The sequence below is a fragment of the Salvelinus alpinus genome, chromosome 24 (genome assembly GCF_045679555.1).
Source record: "Salvelinus alpinus chromosome 24, SLU_Salpinus.1, whole genome shotgun sequence".
Taxonomy (NCBI): Eukaryota; Metazoa; Chordata; class Actinopteri; order Salmoniformes; family Salmonidae; genus Salvelinus; species Salvelinus alpinus.
The window spans coordinates 7,804,435-7,825,919 of NC_092109.1; the positions used below are offsets into that span (position 1 = coordinate 7,804,435).

At 44.2% G+C, this 21,485-nt stretch overlaps 2 protein-coding genes across 3 annotated transcripts; one reads left to right on the plus strand and one right to left on the minus strand.

Annotated features, from left to right (window-relative positions):
- Positions 1 to 4,570: 4,570 nt before the first annotated feature.
- rexo4 (REX4 homolog, 3'-5' exonuclease) lies at positions 4,571 to 8,036 on the plus strand. Of its 2 annotated transcripts, XM_071363466.1 has the most exons (9): positions 4,580 to 4,690; positions 5,115 to 5,347; positions 5,503 to 5,864; positions 6,123 to 6,275; positions 6,560 to 6,753; positions 6,934 to 7,022; positions 7,120 to 7,194; positions 7,293 to 7,367; positions 7,467 to 8,036. In XM_071363466.1, the coding sequence occupies exons 2-9, from the start codon at positions 5,132 to 5,134 to the stop codon at positions 7,608 to 7,610; spliced, it is 1,308 nt and encodes a 435-aa protein (XP_071219567.1). In that variant the 5' UTR covers positions 4,580 to 4,690; positions 5,115 to 5,131; the 3' UTR covers positions 7,611 to 8,036. The 2 variants fall into 2 exon arrangements, with proteins under 2 accessions (XP_071219566.1, XP_071219567.1); XM_071363465.1 differs by having other exon boundaries at positions 4,571 to 5,347.
- A 69-nt stretch (positions 8,037 to 8,105) lies between these two features.
- LOC139552070 (calcium channel flower homolog) lies at positions 8,106 to 17,626 on the minus strand. The gene is made up of 5 exons (XM_071363467.1): positions 16,940 to 17,626; positions 13,243 to 13,315; positions 12,983 to 13,108; positions 12,520 to 12,627; positions 8,106 to 9,942 (listed from the first exon to the last, which is right to left on the minus strand). The coding sequence occupies exons 1-5, from the start codon at positions 17,043 to 17,045 to the stop codon at positions 9,855 to 9,857; spliced, it is 501 nt and encodes a 166-aa protein (XP_071219568.1). The 5' UTR covers positions 17,046 to 17,626; the 3' UTR covers positions 8,106 to 9,854.
- Between the last annotated feature and the right edge of the window lie 3,859 nt (positions 17,627 to 21,485).

Genomic DNA, 21,485 nt, shown 5'->3' on the forward strand with positions numbered 1-21,485 from the left:
TGTGTCAGAGGAGGGGCAGAGAGGGAGAGAGAACGAGAGAAGAGCGTCCTGGAGTGCTGGATAGGAGGGAGGATGTAAATAATGCGTTGAATGCACCATTTACCATGGCAGAGGTGAAAAGGGCAATAGGTAAGGCTAAATTAACTTCACCTGGGAAAGATGAGATGTGCTATGTTATGTTGGCCAATCTTAGCGATGGATAAGGGATAAGGTTTTGGTGTTGTACAACACAGTGTGGGAGGAGGGGAAACTACCAGGCAGCTGGAAGGAGGCAGTAGTTGTACCAATCTGGAAGCCAGGGAAGGACCCAACGAGGCCAACAAGCTATTGGCCAATAGCTTTAACATCACATGTATGTAGCACTATGGAATGTATGATTATGGAGACGCTAACTTACTTCCTGGAGAGTAGGGGGCTAGTATGGCCACATCAGGGTGGGTTCAGGAAGGGAAGGGGAACAATGGACCCAGTGCTCTGCTTAGAAGCAGAGGTCAGGAAGGCTCAGGTGAACAAGGAGACTGTTGTAGCTGCGTTTTTTGATGTGGAGAAGGCGTATGATATGATGTGGAAGGAGGGGTTCTTAATCAAGTTTGATATTATGGGGATAGGAGGAAGACCGTACAACTGGATAAAGGATTTCCTGTTTGGAAGGTCTATCCAGGTGAGGGTGGGGAAATCAGGCATCTACCTGGTGGATAATGGTACACCACAGGGGAGAGTGATTAGTCCTCTGTTGTTCTCAATCATGATCAATGATGTTTACTCAGTTACAGACAGATATTGGGATGTCGTTATTTGCAGATGATGGGGCCTCATGGAAGAGGGGAATAAATGTGCCATACACTTTTTTATTATTTTTATTTCACCTTTATTTAACCAGGTAGGCTAGTTGAGAACAAGTTCTCATTTGCAACTGCGACCTGGCCAAGATAAAGCATAGCAATTCGACACATACAACAACACAGAGTTACACATGGAATAAACAAAACATAGTCAATGATACAGTAGAACAAAAAGAAGACAAAATGTATATATACAGTGAGTGCAAATGAGGTAAGATAAGGGAGTTAAGGCAATAAATAGGCCATGGTGGCGAAGTAGTTACAATATAGCAATTAAAACACTGGAATGGTAGATGTGCAGAAGATGAATGTGCAAGTAGAGATACTGGGGTGCAAAGGAGCAAGATAAATAAATAAATACAGTATGGGGATGAGGTAGGTAGATAGATGGGCTGTTTACAGATGGGCTATGTACAGGTGCAGTGATCTGTGAGCTGACATAGTCAGGAAGGTACAGGAAGCAATTGATGAGGTAGAGCGGTGGACATTAATGTGGGGATTCAGGTTCTCTGTAGAGAAAACTCAGTGTTCTTTACCAGGAGGAAGGTGGGAGATGAGGTATGCTTGATGTTATATGAGAGAAACTTGGAGAGGGTGGGGGCCTTCGGGTTCCTTGGTATACTTTTACAGTGGACTGACCTGGGCAGAACACATTGAGAGAAGGGTGGGAAAGTGTAAAAGGTGCTAAATGTGATGCGCTGTCTGATGGGAAGGAGTGGAGGGCTGGGCGTTCCTCATTGAGGACCATGTATGTTGCATTGATCCGATCTCTAATAGACTATGGCAGTATAGCGTATGGTTGGGCAGCCCGGACCTCATTGGAAAGGCTAGATGTCATAGTCTCAGAATATGAAAAAGTAAGGACTCAGAATATGTAGTGGGGCATTTCGGACCTCCCCAGTGGCTGCACTACAGGTGGAGATGGGGGATATGCCATTGCGGATTAGGAGACAGTAGCTGGCAATTAATTATTGGGTCAACCTACAGGGACATGGGGTGTCTCATCCTGCAAAAGGGATTTTACAGGCATGCTGGAAACATGAGCGAAGACAGAACACAAGCTTTGACTGGGTGGGTAATACCCAGGCGAAGGAGATGGGACTGTATTGAAGGGAGTTTAGTCCAACGGTAGCTATTCCTGTAAATCCACCATGACTACTCCAGCCTCCAGTAGTTGATCTAGAAATGTTGGAGAGACTACAGAAAGATAGGGAGGGTGTTGATCCATCTGATTTGTTTAAGAGATGTCTGGATACTGTGTATCAGGATTTTGTGGCCATTTACACAGATGGTTCAAAAGATCCAATGACAGGACGTACTGGGTCAGCATTTGTAGTGCAGGAATGTGGGGTGGAAGTCAGGAAACCTTATACAGATCGTCTGGCTGTATATGCGGCAGAGCGGATGGCCATACTGTTGGCCTTGCAGTGGGTGGAGGAAGTCAAGCCACACAGAGTAGTTATTTGCTCTGATTCATGTGCAGTGTTGATGAGTCTCCAGTCTTTTAGGTCACGTAGCAGACAAGACCTGCTTTATGAGGTGCTACAAACCCATTGCAGGATTAGACAAATTAGTATATACAGTAGATACGATTTTCTTGGGTCTCAGCCCGTATGGGGTGGAGGGGAACGAGGCAGTTGATGTACTGGCTAAATAAGCACTTAGTAGTGGGGATGTTGAGGTTGTAGTTTCAATGAGCAAGGAAGAGACACAAATCCTGATATGGACAGTGATTAGTCCGAGATGTCAGGAGCAGTGGAGGGCAGGCATTTTTTTCAAGTACAGAGGAAAGTCGGGGAGGGGAGGATGGCAGGAAGGGACAGAAGAGAGGAGGCTATTTATATAAGATTAAGGCTGGGACACAGCCAGTTGAATAAGACCTTAAACATGATAGGAAAGCATCCAACAGGAAAGTGTGATTAACAGAGACCGTGGAGCATGTATTGCTACAGTGTGGGCAGTATCAGAGGGAAAGAGAGAGGCTGAGATCTAGTATGTGGGAGAAGGGGATACGGGAAATTAGTTTCAAGAATATATTGAGTAGAACTTCATTAGATATAGTCTCAAATAGTTTGTTATATTTTTTTAAGAGAAACGGGGCTGGCAGGTATGATTTCGTTTCTCCCTGTCTCTGGCCCACACTCCAGTACAGTAGGTGGCGGTAATGCACCATAACGTTGGATTCCAATCGCCGATAAACCCCACTGAAGAAGCGGACTTGCTGTATGCATTGTCTAAGCACGGTGTAGATTTGATCCATAGTTCGGGGAATGGGAAATGGTGGTGAGTAGTGCGGATGAAATGGAGGAAATTGAGAAAAAGTTGGTGAAGCAACAGCTGTGCTGGAACGCAAACAATATGGGTGTCAGTTGTGATGATATGGAGCAGGAGGATGAGGGACAAGATAGGTAGTGGAAAGATAGGAAAAAGAGAGATCATGATACAGAAAGCAGTGGAGCATCTAGTAAAGAAAGCATGAAGAGGGCCAAGGTAGGAAGCAAAAGTACTTACGTGTTGGAGTGGAAAGGGGTGATAGTGTTTGATGAGACCACAGGGCCTCACTTACACCCTATCCAACTAACTAATACCGTAGAGAAAGAGGTAGGTGAAGTGAAATTAGCTTGGTTCATTGGAAATGGTAGATTGTTCATATTGTGTGGTAGCCTGGCTCTACAAGAGAAGCCATGTCCCTGGTGCTTATGCTAGATTGAGGGGAGAGTCATCACTGGGGTCCCAATATCTATGTCCACAGATGATATTAAAGAAAACGTGAAGGGAGGCAGAGAGATTGAGGCCAAACGGTTGACCAGTAGGAAAGAGGGTCAAAGAAGTGAAAGCTTATCAGTGATGCTGAGGTTTGAGAAAGTCTTGCCCGGGAAAAGTACAGGTAGGATTCCTTCATTTCAATGTTAGAGAACTTTTCCCATATGCACTGCAGTGTTTTAAATGACAAAGAATGTGACATGTCGCTGCTCAGTGTAAAGGAAAGAAAAGATGTGCCAAGTGTGGAGGGGCACATGATTACGGCGAAGCAATGTGAAGGTTAAGTGCTGTAATTGTGGGGGAGAACACGGTGCAGCATTTGGTGGATGCCAGGTACAGAGAGGCTAGAGAGGCTCAGAGATATAGGATCAGTCATGATGTATCGTATGCAGAGGCCGTCAAACAGTTTGGTAGAACTACAGTGCGGACTGATGGAGCTTACATGGATGTACCTGTAGTAAGTGGACCTACTGTCGGGGCTGGTGCCTCTGATGATCCTGGCATGGTTTTGAGGCCTGTTCAGAAATCTTGTGCTCATGAATGTGCGGTGTCAAAGGACACTTTGATAATGAACAAAATTATCTTCATAGATTTTATTGGTAAGGTTGTCAATACGACTCGGGATGTGGAAAGCAGAAATGCCAGGTTGAATGTTATTGCGGAGACAGCAAAAGAGATATTGGGGGTAACAGATTGAAATGGTTGTTGACATGCAGAACAATCTTAAGGGTGGAGTGTTTCAGCATGATATAGATAACGTTTAATGGGTTTGGGGAGGGTGTGGTAAAAGTCAGGGATTTATTTGGTTTAGATTTTATTTTTTCATGGTAGTGCTGAATTGAGCAGATCGTGATTGATCGTACATTCAAGCACAGTAGGTGGCGGCATGCGATTGTTTGCGGTCCGCCATGATAGCATAGAAGAAACGAAAGAAGAAGAAGTTGTTTCTAGGAACCAAAACCAACCCTCGTTTCCTTTCGGACATTCACATTTGTGACACATTGCAGATTTACACATTTCAGCACGACGTACGGAAAAACATGTGTAGATATCTGTTTGTAAAGCATAACGAGTATGGCGAGTTTGTAAGTATTCATTTAGGTATTTGTAGAGGTGAACTATTGCGGTTCAAACCGTGATTACGGATTAGTTGTTTCATTATCATTACTTTAGCAAATGTAATTGGCTAGCTAGTTTACTAACTAATGCTTGATCTCCTGATCACATGTTAGCAAAACTAGCTAGCAAGCTAACTTCATCCAAGAAGCCAATTTACTGAGCAACAGGACGTTTGAAGTATAGTCGGCTGTCACATATTAAATCAAAGGCTAGTCGCTTAGCAATGTTTACTTTTTAAAATGAGACGTGAAGTCCTAACGTTATAATGAAAGTGCAGGCTGCCATTACACTGCAACTTGTCTTTAGCAGCGAGAGTTAGCTAACGTTAGCTTGCACTTGCCTTCCACTCAAATTCCCGAAGAATTGACAGCCATATTTTCTAAATCAAAGCTTATAGTCCTCGAGATATGATGTCTAAAGTCAAGCCAGAGAAAACGGACTCTGCTGCGTCTTCTAAAACGCCAGAATCCAGCCAGGACCAAAATAAAAAGAAACCTGTAAAGAAAAAGTTTTTTGAACACACCAAGAAACAACCAGTGGCAAAAGATCAACGTAAAACCAACGTGTTGCTTCCTCCGAAAGATGCCGAACAGTTTTCAGCCAACTGGAAAACGTTACTAGAGGTAAGGACTTGGTTATGACTTAGTAGCTAAGTTAGAAATGTTGTGATAAAGATTTTGGATAGATGATACAGACCTGAAGGCATTGGTGCAATGTCATTACTGTCTAAAATTGGATGTTATGATGCTATTAAAGATCGCTCACTCTCTACTTGCAGGTGTTCAAATCCAATCCCCCGCCAGTAAAAAATAAACCAGTTCAGCGGAACTCAAAGAAGGAAGTCCCTAAGAAACCCACTAAAGACATTTCAAAGGAGGCGGTGGTGGATAAGAAGCCTGCTAAAAACTTATCAAAGACAGTGAATGATGCCAAGCCCATGCAGGTGAAGAGTAGGAAAGTAGGGAAGGACAGTGCCGTTCCCAATAAATCCCAGGTGAATGGGAAAGGTCCAGGAACATCGGGGACAGAACAACCCAAAGCCAAGAAGAAGAAACAGAACAATTCCCAGGTGGAGGGTAACACACAGATGATGAAGAAGAAGATGAAAATGGAGGAAGTGGAGGAAAAGAAACCCACTGAGTAAGTTCGTCCAGTTTTATCAATATCGCTCGTGAGCTAAATATCTGACGTGTGTGTGTGTATAACTATTGAGATTTTGACTTCAACAACCTCTCACTGTTGTGAAAAGCATGTGCACGGTTTGTGTCCAGTCACTTCTATAGTCAGTTGTCAAACTTGCATCAAAACCTAAGGTCAAATTGTCACATTATTTCCACTGGCACCTCAGTGTTGGTTAATGTGTGTGGGGGTTAATACATATAATCTGTCCTCTACTAGATCGGACATGTGGTTTGATGACGTGGACCCTGACGACATTGAGGCCACAGTGGGGACAGAGGCAGCAGATATCATGAGGAAGATGCAAGGCACTCAGAAGACAGATGCCCAGACCACAGAGAATGCGCTGGTCAAGGACAGGGGGTTTGAGGGGTAAGTTAGAGGACACCAGCAGCTCCTAATAGTAAGGTGTATATCTGCATGTGCTCTGACAGCAGCAGCTGAGTTGGAAAAGTAGCACTTTCTATAACAGACTATATGGCCAGATCCTAGATTAGCAGTCCAACTCTGAGACACTATGTGGATACGGGCCCTGAGCTTACTTCACCATAAGTACAGAGCAGAACGTTGTTGGCTGTCTTCAGTCACTTGAATGAAATGATTTCTCTGGTGTGACCAAGGCTTTTTCTCTCCCTGTTCATCATGGCACCTGTCAGCCTAACCAAGGCGGTAGCTATGGACTGTGAGATGGTGGGTGTGGGTCCAGATGGAGAGGACAGCATTGTAGCCCGGGTCTCCCTTGTCAACCAGTTTGGGAAGTGCATCTACGACAAACACGTCAAGCCCACAGAGAAGGTGACAGACTACAGGACAGCTGTCAGCGGCATCCGGCCGGAGAACATCAAAAACGGTGCCCAGCATGAGCCAAACTCAGACCTCTTTTAACACTATATTAATGTTCTTATGATGGCGTTGGAAACGGCAACAAGCTCACTAAACCCCAAAACAGTTGTCTTATTTTTGTACTAGATTTTCTGCGCATTGTTTTCAAATGTGACTTTTGTGTCATCAATGCTGTTATATGCTGCAGGTGAGAATGTGAAGACTGTACAGAAAGAGGTGGCTGGGATCCTCCAGGGGAGAACGCTAGTGGGACACGCCATTCACAATGACCTTAAGGTACACTTCTATGATATAACCTACACTAACTAAAACCTGACTTGACTTGAGATCATTGTCAACATTTACATCAACTTTCCATGCTGAAATCTTTCAGATTTTGCTCTTGGATCACCCAAAAAAGAGAATCCGAGACACACAGAAGTATAAACCTTTCAAGAAAATTGTGAAGGTAAAGACTTTTTTGGGGGATGGGGGTGTATTGTGTGACAGGGGGGGTTCTAATAACACTATAAGAGGAAGGTATGAACGGTGTTATTTTCTTTTCAGAGTGGTCGGCCCTCTCTGAAACTCCTGTGTAGAGAAATACTTAACGTCAACGTACAGCAGGGAGAACATTCATCCGTAAATCAGCTTTTTATCAATATTTTTATTTATTTTCTAGATCACAAATATACAATAGTCCTCTGTGAGCCATAGCCAATGTCTGAGAATGTTTTGCAGGTCCAAGACGCCCAGGCGACTATGAGGTTGTACACGATGGCGAAGAAGAATTGGGAAGCAGAGATCAAGGCTAGTCATAACAACCCAGACTTAACCAAGAAGACCAAAGTACCAAGGAAGCCCAAATCAGCAAAACTCAAATGAACCTGACTGGTTCTGAAGTCTTACCTGCATCAGTCTGTAATGGGACTGTGGACTAACCATTGACTAGGTGGCACAGAACAGGTGGCTTGAGTGAATTAATAACAAGTGTGTCTTTGGGAAGTGGAGTGGACTCGCACATATAGAGGCCTTAGTGAAGTCCTTTTAGGAATCTCGTTCTGTGACCCATAAGGATTTCACAAAAGTTTGTTCAAATGAATATTGACTTTATTCAAATCCCACTCAGCCCAAATCACTCATATCTTAGTGATCTTTCATTCATTGTCTGGTACATCCTCTTCAGTGTTCTTTTTGTTCAGTTCGGGTTTTAAAATGTAATCTCTTAGCTTCTAACATCCACAAGTTAGGTTTAGAGAAGATGTTGCATTTGAGGGCTTTTAACATGAATTAAAAGTTTCATATCTTTAATCACATGCAGTATGTAATGTTTTTACACTTATGTGCGTGGATCATGTAATAACTGGGAAAAGACGGGCATCGTTTAAAAGGCAGAATGTTTTTATTTTTTTTGTCAGATGGGGAGAGAACAATACCATATAATTAAGCAACTGAGTTTGTGGCCTCCTTTTGAAGTTCCAGTTCATCATGACATAAATAAGCAACAAACCAAATTCAACAATACACAGAAGCATATGCACACACTCCTTACAGCAAACTACAGGTCAGTTATCATTTCTACTGCACGGGCAACCTGTTAACGTTTAAGATTACCGCTTCCCTTTGAGCCCATAACACTTGTGTAGCCATGAAGGACTTCTGTGCCTAGAGATGATGATAAACTAAGGATTAGTGTCCCTCCTGTATATGGGCAATAGAGACATCTGGTTTAATGCATGAAACATGCAGTCAACCCAATTTCTAGCTCTTCCCCAGTTGCTTTCCGTGTCAGGGAAGATAACAGTGAAGCTACATTAGACAGCTGCTAACATGCTTATCTTGCGCCTAAATAGCATTTTATATCATATGCCTTAGTGATAGATTATCGCTGGTGTTCCTGCAGTGTTTCATTCTTTTTTTTTTTACAAAAGCTGGTTCATGTGGATAGTACCTTTTGCATTAGTTAAAGTGACCTGCAATAGCATGTTAGCTAGTTATCCGGTATACTGTATCTAGGAAACAAAATAGGCCTACCTGAGAACTGGTTGTGGGTGACCATTTCAACGAGTAACTTAAGTTATTTCCAATCCAGAGCTAACGTGAGAAATAATCCCAACAGTAGCATGTTGCTGAACAACACATTAGTACCTGTGATCAAAGGTTGGACATAACTTTGTATATTTCACCTGACTGAGGGACAAAGGCAAATCATGGCTCTGTGTGTTAAACACTAAATAGTCCCTGAATCAAGACACATTCCCTCATCAGTCCTTTAAAGCATGCTTCCATGGGGCAGATGACACTACTGTATGTAGGGTCGAAAACATTCTGAGGTGGCATAGATCAATCAGGTTCTAGAAGAGAACGCCAAAAGCATTTGAAAGGTTAAGAGGTGCTAAAGCAGCATAGCTATTCAACTCCCATTCTTAAATCTGATTTTCTCAAGACACACGCAACATGCAGCTGTTTGATTAGAAGCACATTTTTAAGAACGCTGAGAAAGTAGCTCTTCTTAGAACATGCACTGAAAGCTGTTAGGATTCACGGTTACATCATAGTTCCGTGTCCGAGGTCCTCTTTAGGTACATTAAACCTAAGCATCCATTGTATATCGCAAGTAACGGATATAAAACAAAAAGAGGACTTGTCATCTTTGGGTTTACTGGATGGAACGGATATACGTTTGGGATAACTCTCAATGGATGAATTTCCGGCGGCACAGTGAGAGTAACATGATTTGGGGAAATGACTTCACAAAAACAAAGCTTTTCACATTCACTATCGCCCAGGTTTCTTGAAAGGCGGATTGGCTAAGAGGGTACATAACTTTTCCTACTTGCCAAAAAAGGGTAACCCCAGTAACCAGGAAAACAACAACACAGCAGCTAAACCTTTACAATAAATGTCATGGAAAAGAAAATTCACACTAAGGACCAAACAACATTAAATATATATGGAAAAATTACACCAAGTAAGACATCAAAGATGCAGCCATTTAGGTAAATAAATAAACTCAGTAACTGAGAGGGAGGAAAGGAGAGGAGCAGGGATGACATCATTGTCCCTTGGTTAAGGATAGTGTTCCTCCTCTGTGGGAACAGATAAAGGGATGATGGGATAGCCATCTCACTATATTGACCCGTCAGTCGTCCCGGTCATCTTCTCCTCATCCCCCTGTTTCTCGTGATTCAGCCTGGCGTAACTCACCGCATCGCCCCTGAAAGAGGGAGGAGAGAGAGAAGCAGGGAAGAAAGCATGATCTTATTTGTCACATGCGCTGAATACAACAGGTGTAGACCTTACCATGAAATGCTTACTTACAAGCCCTTAACCAACAATGCAGTTAAGAAAATATTTACTAAATAAACTAAAAGTTAAACATTTAAAATAACAATGAGGCTATATACAGGGGGTACTGGTACTGAATCAATGTGCAGGGGTACAGGTTAGTCGAGGTAATATGTACATGTAGGTAGGTGTAAAGTGACTATGCATAGATAATAAACAGCGAGTAACAGCAGTGTAAAAACAAAGAGGGGGGGGTGTCAATGTAAATAGTCCGGGTGGCCATTTGATTAATTGTTCAGCAGTCTTATGGCTTGGGGGTAGAAGCTGTTAAGGAGCCTTTTGGATCTACACTTGGCGCTCCGGTACCGCTTGCCGTGCGGTAGCAGAGAGAACAGTCTATGACTTCAGTGTTTGGAGTCTTTGCTGATTTTTTGAGGCGTTCCTCTGACACCGCCTAGTATATAGGTCCTGGATGGCAGGAAGTTTGGCCCCAGTGATGTACTGGGCTGTACACACTACCTTCTGTAGCGCCTTCCGGTCGGATGCCGAGCAGTTGCCATACCAGGCGATGCAACCGGTCAGGATGCTCTCAATGGTGCAGCTGTATAACTTTTTGAGGATCTGGGGACCCATGTAAAATCTTCAGCTTCTTGAGGGGGAAACGGCATTGTCGTGTCCTCTTCACATCTTTCTTGGTGTGTTTGGACCATGATAGTTTGTTGGTGCTGTGGAACTTAACTCTCGACCCGCTCTGTCGATGTGAATGGGCGTGTTCGGCCCTCCTTTTCCTCTAGTCCACAATCATCTCCTGTGTCTTGCTCACGTTGAGGGAGAGGTTGATGTCCTGGCACCACTTCCAGGTCTCTGACCTCCTCCCTATAGGCTGTCTTCATCGTTGTTGGTAATCAGGCCTACTCCCGTTGTGTCATCAGCAAACCTAATGGTGGTGTTGGAGTCGTGCTTGGCCACGCAGTTGTGGGTGAACAGGGAGTACAGGAGGGGACTAAGCACCCACCCCTGAGGGGGCCCTGTGTTGAGGATCAGCATGGTAGATGTGTTGTTGCCTACCCTTAACACCTGGGGTGCGGCCCGTCAGGAAGTCCAGGATCCAGTTGAAGAGGGAGGTGTTTAGTCCCAGGGTCCTTAGCGATGAGCTTTGAGAGCACTATGGTGTTGAATGCTGAGCTGTAGTCAATGAACAGCATTCTCACATAGGTGTTCCTTTTGTCTAGATGGGAAAGGACAGTGTAGAGTGTGATTGCGTCATCTGTGGATCTGTTGGGTCGGTATGCGAATTGGAGTGGGTCTAGGCTTTCCGGGATGATGGTGTTGTGAGCCATGACCAGCCTTTCAAAGCACTTCATGGCTACCGACATGAGTGCTACGCGGCGGTAGTCATTTAGGCAGGTTACCTTCGCTTTATTGGGCACAGGGACTATGATGGTCTGCTTGAAACATGTAGGTATTACAGACTCGGTCAGGGAGAGGTTGTAAATGTCAGTGAAGACACTTGTCAGTTGGTCCGTGTATGCTCTGAGTACACGTCCTGGTAATCCATCTGGCCCCGTGGCCTTGTTAATGTTGACCTGTTTAAAGGTCTTTCTCACATTGGCTACGGAGAGCGTGATCACAGTTGTCCGGAACAGCTGGTGCTCTCATGCATGCTTCAGTGTTGCTCTCCTCGAAGTGAGAATAAAAGGCATTTAGCCAGTCTGGTAGGCTCACGTCACTGGGCAGCTTGATTTCCTTTTGTAGTCCGTAATATTTTGCAAGCCCTGCCACATCCAACAAGCGTCAGAGCCGGTGTAGTAGGACTTAATGTTAATCCTGTATTGACGCTTTGACTGATGGTTCGTCTGAGAGCATAGCGGGATTTCTTATAAGCGTACAGATTAGTGTCCCGCTCCTTGAAAGTGGCAGCTCTAGCCTTTAGTTCAGTGTGGATGTTGCCTGTAATCCATGGCTTCTGGTTGGGATATGCATGTACGGTCACTATGGGGACGAAGTCGTCGATGCACTTATTGATAAAGCCAGTGAGGTGGTGTACTCCTCAATGCTATTGGATGAATTCCAAAACATATTCCAGTCTGTGCTAGCAAAACAGCGTCATCTGAGCACTTCCTTATTGAGCGAGTCACTGGTACTTCCTGCTTTAGTTTTTGCTTGTAAGTAGGAATCAGGAGGATGGAATTATGGTCAGATTTTCCAAAGAGAACAGGGAGATGTTAAATATAATGTTGAATGAGAGATTCACAGGGTTACTTTTTTGTCACTCAAGGTTATAAGGAGTATGAACAAAGCAGTTCTCCTGTTACAAGACGTTACATTATTTTACATTTAAGGAATCTTGTTACTGATTAATAAAAGTTGAATTAAGAAATTTGAACTGAAAGGGGAGAAAGTGCGAGAAAGAAACAAATGACATCTAAAACACATACACTATGTACACACACAGTACATTCAAACCAAAATCGTATCACTAAAAGTATAAATAGGAAAGTCGTACTTTTTGCCCAGGGAGGCGAGACCATAGAGGACACCTGTAGCGAAGGCAATGGCATTCCCAAACAACGTGGTGATGGAGAAGCTCAGGAATATGGGAAACAGTGCCATCCTGGAAATAAGAGAAACAGGGATTGATTACAGAGAAAATGAAGTGTGTTTTTCCAACTGTGATATAGGGAAAAGTGCCATCCTAAAAATAAGAGAAACGGGGATTGATTTATTGCATCAGTGTTTCCCAAACTCGGTCATTGGGACCACAAGGGGTGCACCTTTTGGTTCTTACCCTAGCACTACACATCTGACATGCACCCCTTAAGGGTCCCGAGGAAGGAGTCTGGAAAACACTGGATCACATTAAACCCGTAGTGGGTTTATCAACTGGTTAAAGGTTAATTTAAAGTCTAGGCCTAGACAAATGGACAGGTGAGACCTGTGAAGCCAGCAGGTCTCAGCCCAGTTCTTACCCACAGTAGAAGAAGGCTTTCTGCCATGGCTTGAATTTGTCAGCTCTAGCCGCCACTGCATTCGCAAACTCAATGAACTGGCAGCAGAATGGGACTTCACACAGGAACAACACAAAGGCATTCAACCTTGAAACAGGAGGAGGACATTAACACAGCGCTGGGTGAATATCTTTACACACACACACGAGCAAACGCACAAAGGCACACACACTACTGTATGTAGGCATATAAGGATCATATTGTGGAAAACTGAAACTTACACCATCCATACTCCAGCTGCGATGTTTAAGGGGTTGACAGTGACACACATCCACACTCCTGAGACGGCACATGCTTCAGTGGGAGAGAAAATGATATTACATGCAATGTTACATTTCTCATTATGCAACCAGATCGAGTACATACAGGCACAAATAGGGATACCATGAATACCAACAGACTATAATAAAAGGAGGCTTTGTTCCAAGTTAGACAGATGAGAAAGAGTGGTATTACTCTGACTGGAAACCTTATTCATACAAACTCAAATCAAATAAAGCTTAACTAGAAACCACAAGGGCCTGAATTTGTCATTTAAACAAGCGTGGTTTTGATACCAGGGAAACCAACACAAGAGGCTCAGCTCTTCTCTTCTCAGAGAGCTATATTTGAGACAAATAGGAGGCAGATGATGGTATTAATCAGAGTTTACAGGCCCCCTGCTAAGATCCTACAAGGCCCCTACTATGCACTGCCTGGTTAGCTCTGCTGGGTGCTACCAGTCCAGTGGCCACACTGTGAGCATGATTAGGGACTCAGACAATGAACAGATGGGCTACTTACTCGTATTATATCCATTGTACTGTGTACACACACAAGCTGGTACAGACTTAAGTAATTTAATTCACACAGCCCACTACAGTAGCTCATCTTGTCTTTTGTACCCAACTTTGATTTTGGCAAAATTATTAACTTGTGGGGTTTGAAACCATTGAAAGATGCAGTATGCATAAATAGCTCAAGCCATTTCCTGGTTGCTAAAATTCTAATAGTTTGCCTAATTTCAGTTTGTGACAAAACAAGCAAGTAAAGTGTAGAGAATCATTGTACCATCTAAACCGCTGCGAAATATATTCCATAACCGACAATATTGTATTTTCAGCTGTTTGAAACTGGTGTACAAAACCGAAAATAAAAGACATGAAGCATAGAAATAGCGCACTTAAAACAGATCTACCACTTCTTAGACATGCTTTCAATGAGAATGGCATATCTATAACTCCTATTTCTATGTGAATTTGGTCAGGTCACCCAAAAAGTTACATACTGCAGCATAAAAAAATCTTGAAAACACGGCTCAGGATTTCTATCAGGAGAGAAACCTTACACTACTAGTGACTGATTGATGGAATAAAAAAAATTATTGACTCCCTTTTTCTCCCCAATTTTGTGAAATCCAATTGGTAGTTACAGTCCTGTCCCATTCTGCAACTCCCGTACGGACTCGGGAGAGACGAAGATCGAGAGCCATGCGTCCCCCGAAACACGACCCTGCTAAGCCGCACTGCTTTTTGACACACTGCTCGCTTAACCCGGAAGCCAGCCGCACAAATGTGCATGCGACCGGCCCGCCACAAGGAGTCGCTAGAGCGCGATGAGACAAGGACATGCCGACCAAACCCTCATGACGCTTGGCCAATTGTGCGCCGCCTCATGGGTCTCCCGGTTGCGGCCAGCTGTGACACAGCCCGGGAACAAACCCGGGTCTGTAGTGAACGCCTTAAGCACTGCGATGCAGTGCCTTAGACCGCTGCGCCACTCCGGAGGCTCTTGATGGAGATCTTATACTAGTGTGATTAAATGAAAAGTTATGTCACTGAATTATTTTTCAAAATCCCACAGTACCAGACAAGACCATTCAGCTAGCTAGCACACTCATGCCATACAACCACAGACACCCACACACAAGACACACATACATGCAGTAACTCTGCAGCAGCTACAATCAGAGGAAGCATATAGGACCTATCCTGCACTCTGATTATACAGCATGCTGAATAATACAGAGCCCATTGACTATGCAACGGTCCTGCATGGGAATGTGATACAGCGGCCAATACTCCGGTATCACAGCCACAGCAAGGCAGGAAAGGGATAGGTGGGAAGGGAGGGCAGGGCTGCAATAGGCCTAATGCTGGGGAAGTGCAACGTAAGCACAAACATCAACTCTGTCTGTCTCACACAATGACTGTATATATGGATGGACAAAGCCATTGATCATGTGTCACCATACATTCCTATGTGAAAATTCAATGGCGCATTGAAACCAAATGATGTCGGTTATGATGGCGTCTCATGGAGACATAACATGTGCAGTTTGAGCTACTCCAGGAAGTGAAGCAATTATTGGTACCTTGATTGAATTTTCTATTTATTTACACGAAACCTGAGCATGAAGATTGCTATTTTTCCATTCACTATAAAATGGGGGATCCTGTTTCTGCTAACAATGCCTGCAGTCAGCCTTGAACTTCCGTGGCTTTAATAAGAAGGGCAGTCTTCTCCCCCTGGTCTCACACGGAGTCCCTGAGGGAAGATATACTCTAGCAAACATGATAAAATAGAAGCTATCACTGAATAGATATGACTTAGATGATGTGTGCCAGTCAGGCAAGCAGACAGCCTATGATTGTGCCCATTCCCAGCCTCCTGGTGCAGTGAGGGGACAAGGGAAAAGGGGATACCTAGTCAGTTGCACAACTGAATGCATTTAACCCGACCCCTCTGAATCAGAGAGGTGCAGGGGGCTGCCTTAATCGACATCATCAGCCCCCGAGGAGCAGTTGTCGGGGGTTAGCTGCCTTGGGCAGAAATGCATATTTTTTCCACCTTGCCGGTTACTGGCTCAACGCTCTTAACCGCTAGGCTACCTGCCGCGGAACATGTGACCAATGGGTTTAGCGCTGTACAGAGAGATGTGGGGGTAAAGTGGTGTTCCAGTGCTTTGTCTGGGCAGACAGAGGGGCTCAGTGAGGAGACTGAAGGCCTTGACTAAACACTGTAATATTTCAAAGAAAGCACATCAACAGAGCTTCCTAAAGGGAATATAGCCTCATTATCCAACAGCACAATACTCACAATTCTGTGTGTGTATCAGCAATACTCGTATCACTGCCTGGTATGGCAACTGCTTGGCATCCGACCTTAAGGCACTACAGAGGTTGGTGCATACAGCCCAGTACATCAATGTGGCCAAGCTTCCTGCCGTTCAGGATCTATATATAAATTGTTCTCTCTACAACCACACGGCAAGCGGTACTGGAGCGCCAAGTCTAGGTCCAAAAGGCTTCTACCCCCAAGCCATAAGACTGCTGAACAATTAATCAAATGGCCACCCGGACTATTTACATTGACCCCCCTTTGTTTTAACACTTCTGCTACTCACTGTTTATTATCTATGCATAGTCACTTTACCCCTACCGTACAAATTACTTCGACTAACCTGTACCCCCGCACATTGACTCGGTACCAGTACCCCTTGTATATAGCATCATTATTGTTATTTTATTGTGTTACTTTTTTTCTTTTTCATGTTTTACTTTTGTTTATTTAGTAAATGACTACTTATTGAACTGCATTGTTGGTTAAGGACTTGTAAGTATGCATTTCGCGGTAAGGTCTACGCATGTGACAAATACAACTTTATTTTATTCGGTTTTTGTCCATGTTAAATAAATAAACTATCTAAATGCTTCTTTGTGAATAGGCTAGTATGCCAGGAATAGGTCATGAGAAAAACGTTTAACATGCTTCATGATCTGTCACTGTCATGAAAGGCATAGACCCCATTATGAACATTTAGAGACTGTAGACGTGGAAGCCGGGTGCGCCAGGACCGATTAGAACCGGACGGTCGTGTATACAGTAAGCAGGTGCAACCACAGTAGATAAGAAAATGGATGGTTAGCTTTTACTTACATACTCCGCCCAGGACCCCAGCGATTTTGCAGAGCCATCGATACCACCATGACATGCCATCATCATCGGTGACAGGTTTTGGAGCTGCTACCTCGTCGGAGTTCATTTTGCCCCAATGAATTAATTATTCAGTGACTTGCCTTAGTCAATTTAACAATGGCCATTGGCTGGGACTCACTAGGACAACGAAAGCTAACGTTACCTGGCCAACGTCAATGATCTTGCTAACAGTTGACAAAAACATATATTTCGTGTTAACGATAGCTTTGATCGTGTCTCTACTCTGGCTAGCTAGATAACAATCTATGGTGGTTATCAACTGAGCATGGTTTTGTCTTCAAGATAGCTCATAGCTAGCAGACTGGTTAGCTTAGACGCTAACGGTTGCCTCTGACGCCAAAGCCTGTTTGCTTGTCACTGCCAGTCGCCAAATCCTGTTAGCTTGTGTCACTGCCAATGTCTACCAACTTTCCTATCCAACAAACTTGCCAGTTATCAGTTTGTCTTTCAAATTAGACAGCTACCATTATTCATTTACACCATTCAAAAATCACGATTATTACGACCTGCTCTGTCCGATGTTTCTTGTCCTGTCTTCTTCGGTGGGGTTTATCGGCGGTTGGCATCCAACGTTATGGTGCAGTACCGCCACGCCACGTACTGGAGTGTCGGGGAGAAACAAAATCCTACCTGCCAGCCCGGTTGTCCTTAAAAAAGATATCAAAATATTTTAGACTATATCTAATGACGTTCTACTTAATATACTCTTGAAACGAATTTCCTGTATCCCATTCTCCCTCATACTAGATTCCAGCCTCTCTCTTTCACATTTAAGAATTTATTGAACTTGCTGTGTTCCACCCTTAATCTTGTAAAAATTGCCTTGTCTCTTCTGTCCCTAAAAATAGCCTTGCCCGCCCTTAGTATCTCTATTCCACTGCTCCTGCCATCTCTGCACCATCACTGTCCATATCAGGATTTTTGTCTCTGCCATGCTCATTGAAACTACAACATCAACATCCCCACTTCTAAGTGCTTGTTTAGCCAGTACATCAACTGCCTCGTTCCCCTCCACCCCCACATGGGCTGGGACCCAAGTAAATCTTATCGGTTTAATCCTGCCATGGGTTTGTAGCACCTCATAAAGCAGGTCTTGTCTGCTACGTGACCTAAAGGACTGGAGACTCATTAACACTGCACATGAATCAGAGCAAATAACTACTCTGTCTGGCTTGACTTCCTCCACCCACTGCAGGGCCAACAGTATGGCCATCAGCTCCGCCGTATATACAGCAAGATGATCTGTAACACATTTCCTGGCTGCCACCCACATTCCTGCACTACAAATGCTGACCCAGAACGTCCTGTCATTGGATCTTTTGAACCATCTGTGTAAATGGCCATAAAATCCTGATACACAGTATCCAGACTTCTCTTAAACAAATCAGATGGATCAACACCCTGTCTTTCTGTAGTCTCTCCAACGCTTCTAGATGAACTACTGGAGGCGGGAGTAGTCATGGTGGATTTACAGGAATAGCTACCGTTGGACTAAACTCCCTTCAATACAGTCCCATCTCCTTCGCCTGGGTATTACCCACCCAGTCAAAGCTTGTGTTCTGTCTTCGCTCATGTTCCCAGCATTCCTGTAAAATACCTTTCGCACGATTAGACACCCCATGTCCCTGTAGGTTGACCCAATAATTCATTGCCAGCTACTGTATCCTAATCTGCAATGGCATATTCCCCATCTCCACCTGTAGTGCAGCCACTGGGGAGGTCCGAAACGCCCCACTACATATTCTGAGTGCTTGCCCCTGTATGACATTTAGCCTTTCCAATGAGGTCCGGGCTGCCGAACCATACGCTATACTGCCATAGTCTATTAGAGATCGGATCAATGCAACATACAGTGGGGAGAACAAGTATTTGATACACTGCCGATTTTGCAGGTTTTCCTACTTACAAAGCATGTAGAGGTCTGTAATTTTTATCATAGGTACACTTCAACTGTGAGATACGGAATCTAAAACAAAAATCCAGAAAATCACATTGTATGATTTTTAAGTAATTAATTTGCATTTTATTGCATGACATAAGTATTTGATACATCAGAAAACCAGAACTTAATATTTGCTACAGAAACCTTTGTTTGCAATTACAGAGATCATACGTTTCCTGTAGTTCTTGACCAGGTTTGCACACACTGCAGCAGGGATTTTGGCCCAATCCTCCATACAGACCTTCTCCAGATCCTTCAGGTTTCGGGGCTGTCGCTGGGCAATACGGACTTTCAGCTCCCTCCAAAGATTTTCTATTGGGTTCAGGTCTGGAGACTGGCTAGGCCACTCCAGGACCTTGAGATGCTTCTTACGGAGCCACTCCTTAGTTGCCCTGGCTGTGTGTTTCGGGTCGTTGTCATGCTGGAAGACCCAGCCACGACCCATCTTCAATGCTCTTACTGAGGGAAGGAGGTTGTTGGCCAAGATCTCGCGATACATGGCCCCATCCATCCTCCCCTCAATACGGTGCAGTCGTCCTGTCCCCTTTGCAGAAAAGCATCCCCAAAGAATGATGTTTCCACCTCCATGCTTCACGGTTGGGATGGTGTTCTTGGGGTTGTACTCATCCTTCTATTCCTCCAAACACGGCGAGTGGAGTTTAGAGCAAAAAGCTCTATTTTTGTCTCATCAGACCACATGACCTTCTCCCATTCCTCCTCTGGATCATCCAGATGGTCATTGGCAAACTTCAGACGGGCCTGGACATGCGCTGGCTTGAGCAGGGGGACCTTGCGTGCGCTGCAGGATTTTAATCCATGACGGCGTAGTGTGTTACTAATGGTTTTCTTTGAGACTGTGGTCCCAGCTCTCTTCAGGTCATTGACCAGGTCCTGCCGTGTAGTTCTGGGCTGATCCCTCACATTCCTCATGATCATTGATGCCCCACGAGGTGAGATCTTGCATGGAGCCCCAGACCGAGGGTGATTGACCGTCATCTTGAACTTCTTCCATTTTCTAATAATTGTGCCAACAGTTGTTGGCTTCTCACCAAGCTGCTTGCCTATTGTCCTGTAGCCCATCCCAGCCTTGTACAGGTCTACAATTTATCCCTGATGTCCTTACACAGCTCTCTGGTCTTGGCCATTGTGGAGAGGTTGGAGTCTGTTTGATTGAGTGTGTGGACAGGTGTCTTTTATACAGGTAACGAGTTCAAACAGGTGCAGTTAATACAGGTAATGAGTGGAGAACAGGAGGGCTTCTTAAAGAAAAACTAACAGGTCTGTGAGAGCCGGAATTCTTACTGGTTGGTAGGTGATCAAATACTTATGTCATGCAATAAAATGCAAATTAATTACTTAAAAATCATACAATGTGATTTTCTGGATTTTTGTTTTAGATTCCGTCTCTCACAGTTGAAGTGTACCTATGATAAAAATTACAGACCTCTACATGCTTTGTAAGTAGGAAAACCTGCAAAATCGGCAGTGTATCAAATACTTGTTCTCCCCACTGTACATGGTCCTCAATGAGGAACGCCCAGCCCCCCACTCCTTCCCCGTCAGAGAGCGCATCACATTTAGCACCACTGAGTTTTCTCTACAGAGAACCTGAATCCCCACATTAATGCCCACCGCTCTACCTCCTCAATTGCTTCCTGTACCTTCCTGATTATGTATGGCACATTTATTCCCCTCTTCCATGAGGCCCCATCATCTGCAAATAACGACCTCCCAATATCTGTCTGTAACTGAGTAAACATCATTGATCATGATTGAGAACAATAGAGGACTAATCACGCTATGGTGTACCATTATCCACCAGGTAGCTGCTTGATAGTGACTTTCCCACCCTCACCTGGATAGACCTTTTAAACAGGAAATCCTTTGTCCAGTTGTACATTCTTCCTCCTATCCCCATAATATCAAGCTTGATTAACAACCCCTCCTTCCACATCATATCATACGCCTTCTCCACATCAAAAAAGACAGCTACAACAGTCTCCTTGTTCACCTTGTTCACCTTTCTTGACCTCTGCTCCTAAGCAGAGCACTGGGTCCATAGTTCCCCTTCCCTTCCTGAACCCAGTCTGATGTGGCGATACTAGCCCCCTACTCTCCAGGAAGTAAGTTAGCCTCTCCGTAATCATACGTTCCATAATCTTACATGCATGCGATGTTAAAGCTATTGGCCGATAGCTTGTTGGCCTTGTTGGGTCCTTCCCTGGCTTCCGGATTGGTACCACTACTGCCTCCTTCCAACTGCCTGGTAGTTTCCCCTCCTCCCACACCGAGTAAAGTTTGATTGTTTGTTTATCAACGATTGATCGCTAGCCACAGCTTTCAGCCTCTCCCTCACTTCTGTCCACTATGAACCTCCCTGGACTGATTAAAATATTGTACGTCACCATTTGTTTACATGTGGGTGTGTTCCTATCTGTGGTACTGCAGTAACCTAACGTAGCCTGCCAGCACGTCGCAGGGGTAAAATAAACGCCTGATATTAGATCAAAATCAAATCAAATTTTATTGGTCACATATACATAT

Coding starts and splice junctions, on each gene's coding strand:
- rexo4 (XM_071363465.1), top strand. CDS start 5,132: ATGATGTCTAAAGTCAAGCCAGAGAAAACGGACTCTGCTGCGTCTTCT. Junction 6,276..6,559: donor AAGGACAGGGGGTTTGAGGG/GTAAGTTAGAGG, acceptor GGCACCTGTCAG/CCTAACCAAGGCGGTAGCTA. Junction 6,754..6,933: donor GCCGGAGAACATCAAAAACG/GTGCCCAGCATG, acceptor TATATGCTGCAG/GTGAGAATGTGAAGACTGTA.
- LOC139552070 (XM_071363467.1), bottom strand. CDS start 17,045: ATGAACTCCGACGAGGTAGCAGCTCCAAAACCTGTCACCGATGATGAT. Junction 13,109..13,242: donor GCAGCTGGAGTATGGATGGT/GTAAGTTTCAGT, acceptor TCCTGTTTCAAG/GTTGAATGCCTTTGTGTTGT. Junction 9,943..12,519: donor CTCGCCTCCCTGGGCAAAAA/GTACGACTTTCC, acceptor TCCCTCTTTCAG/GGGCGATGCGGTGAGTTACG.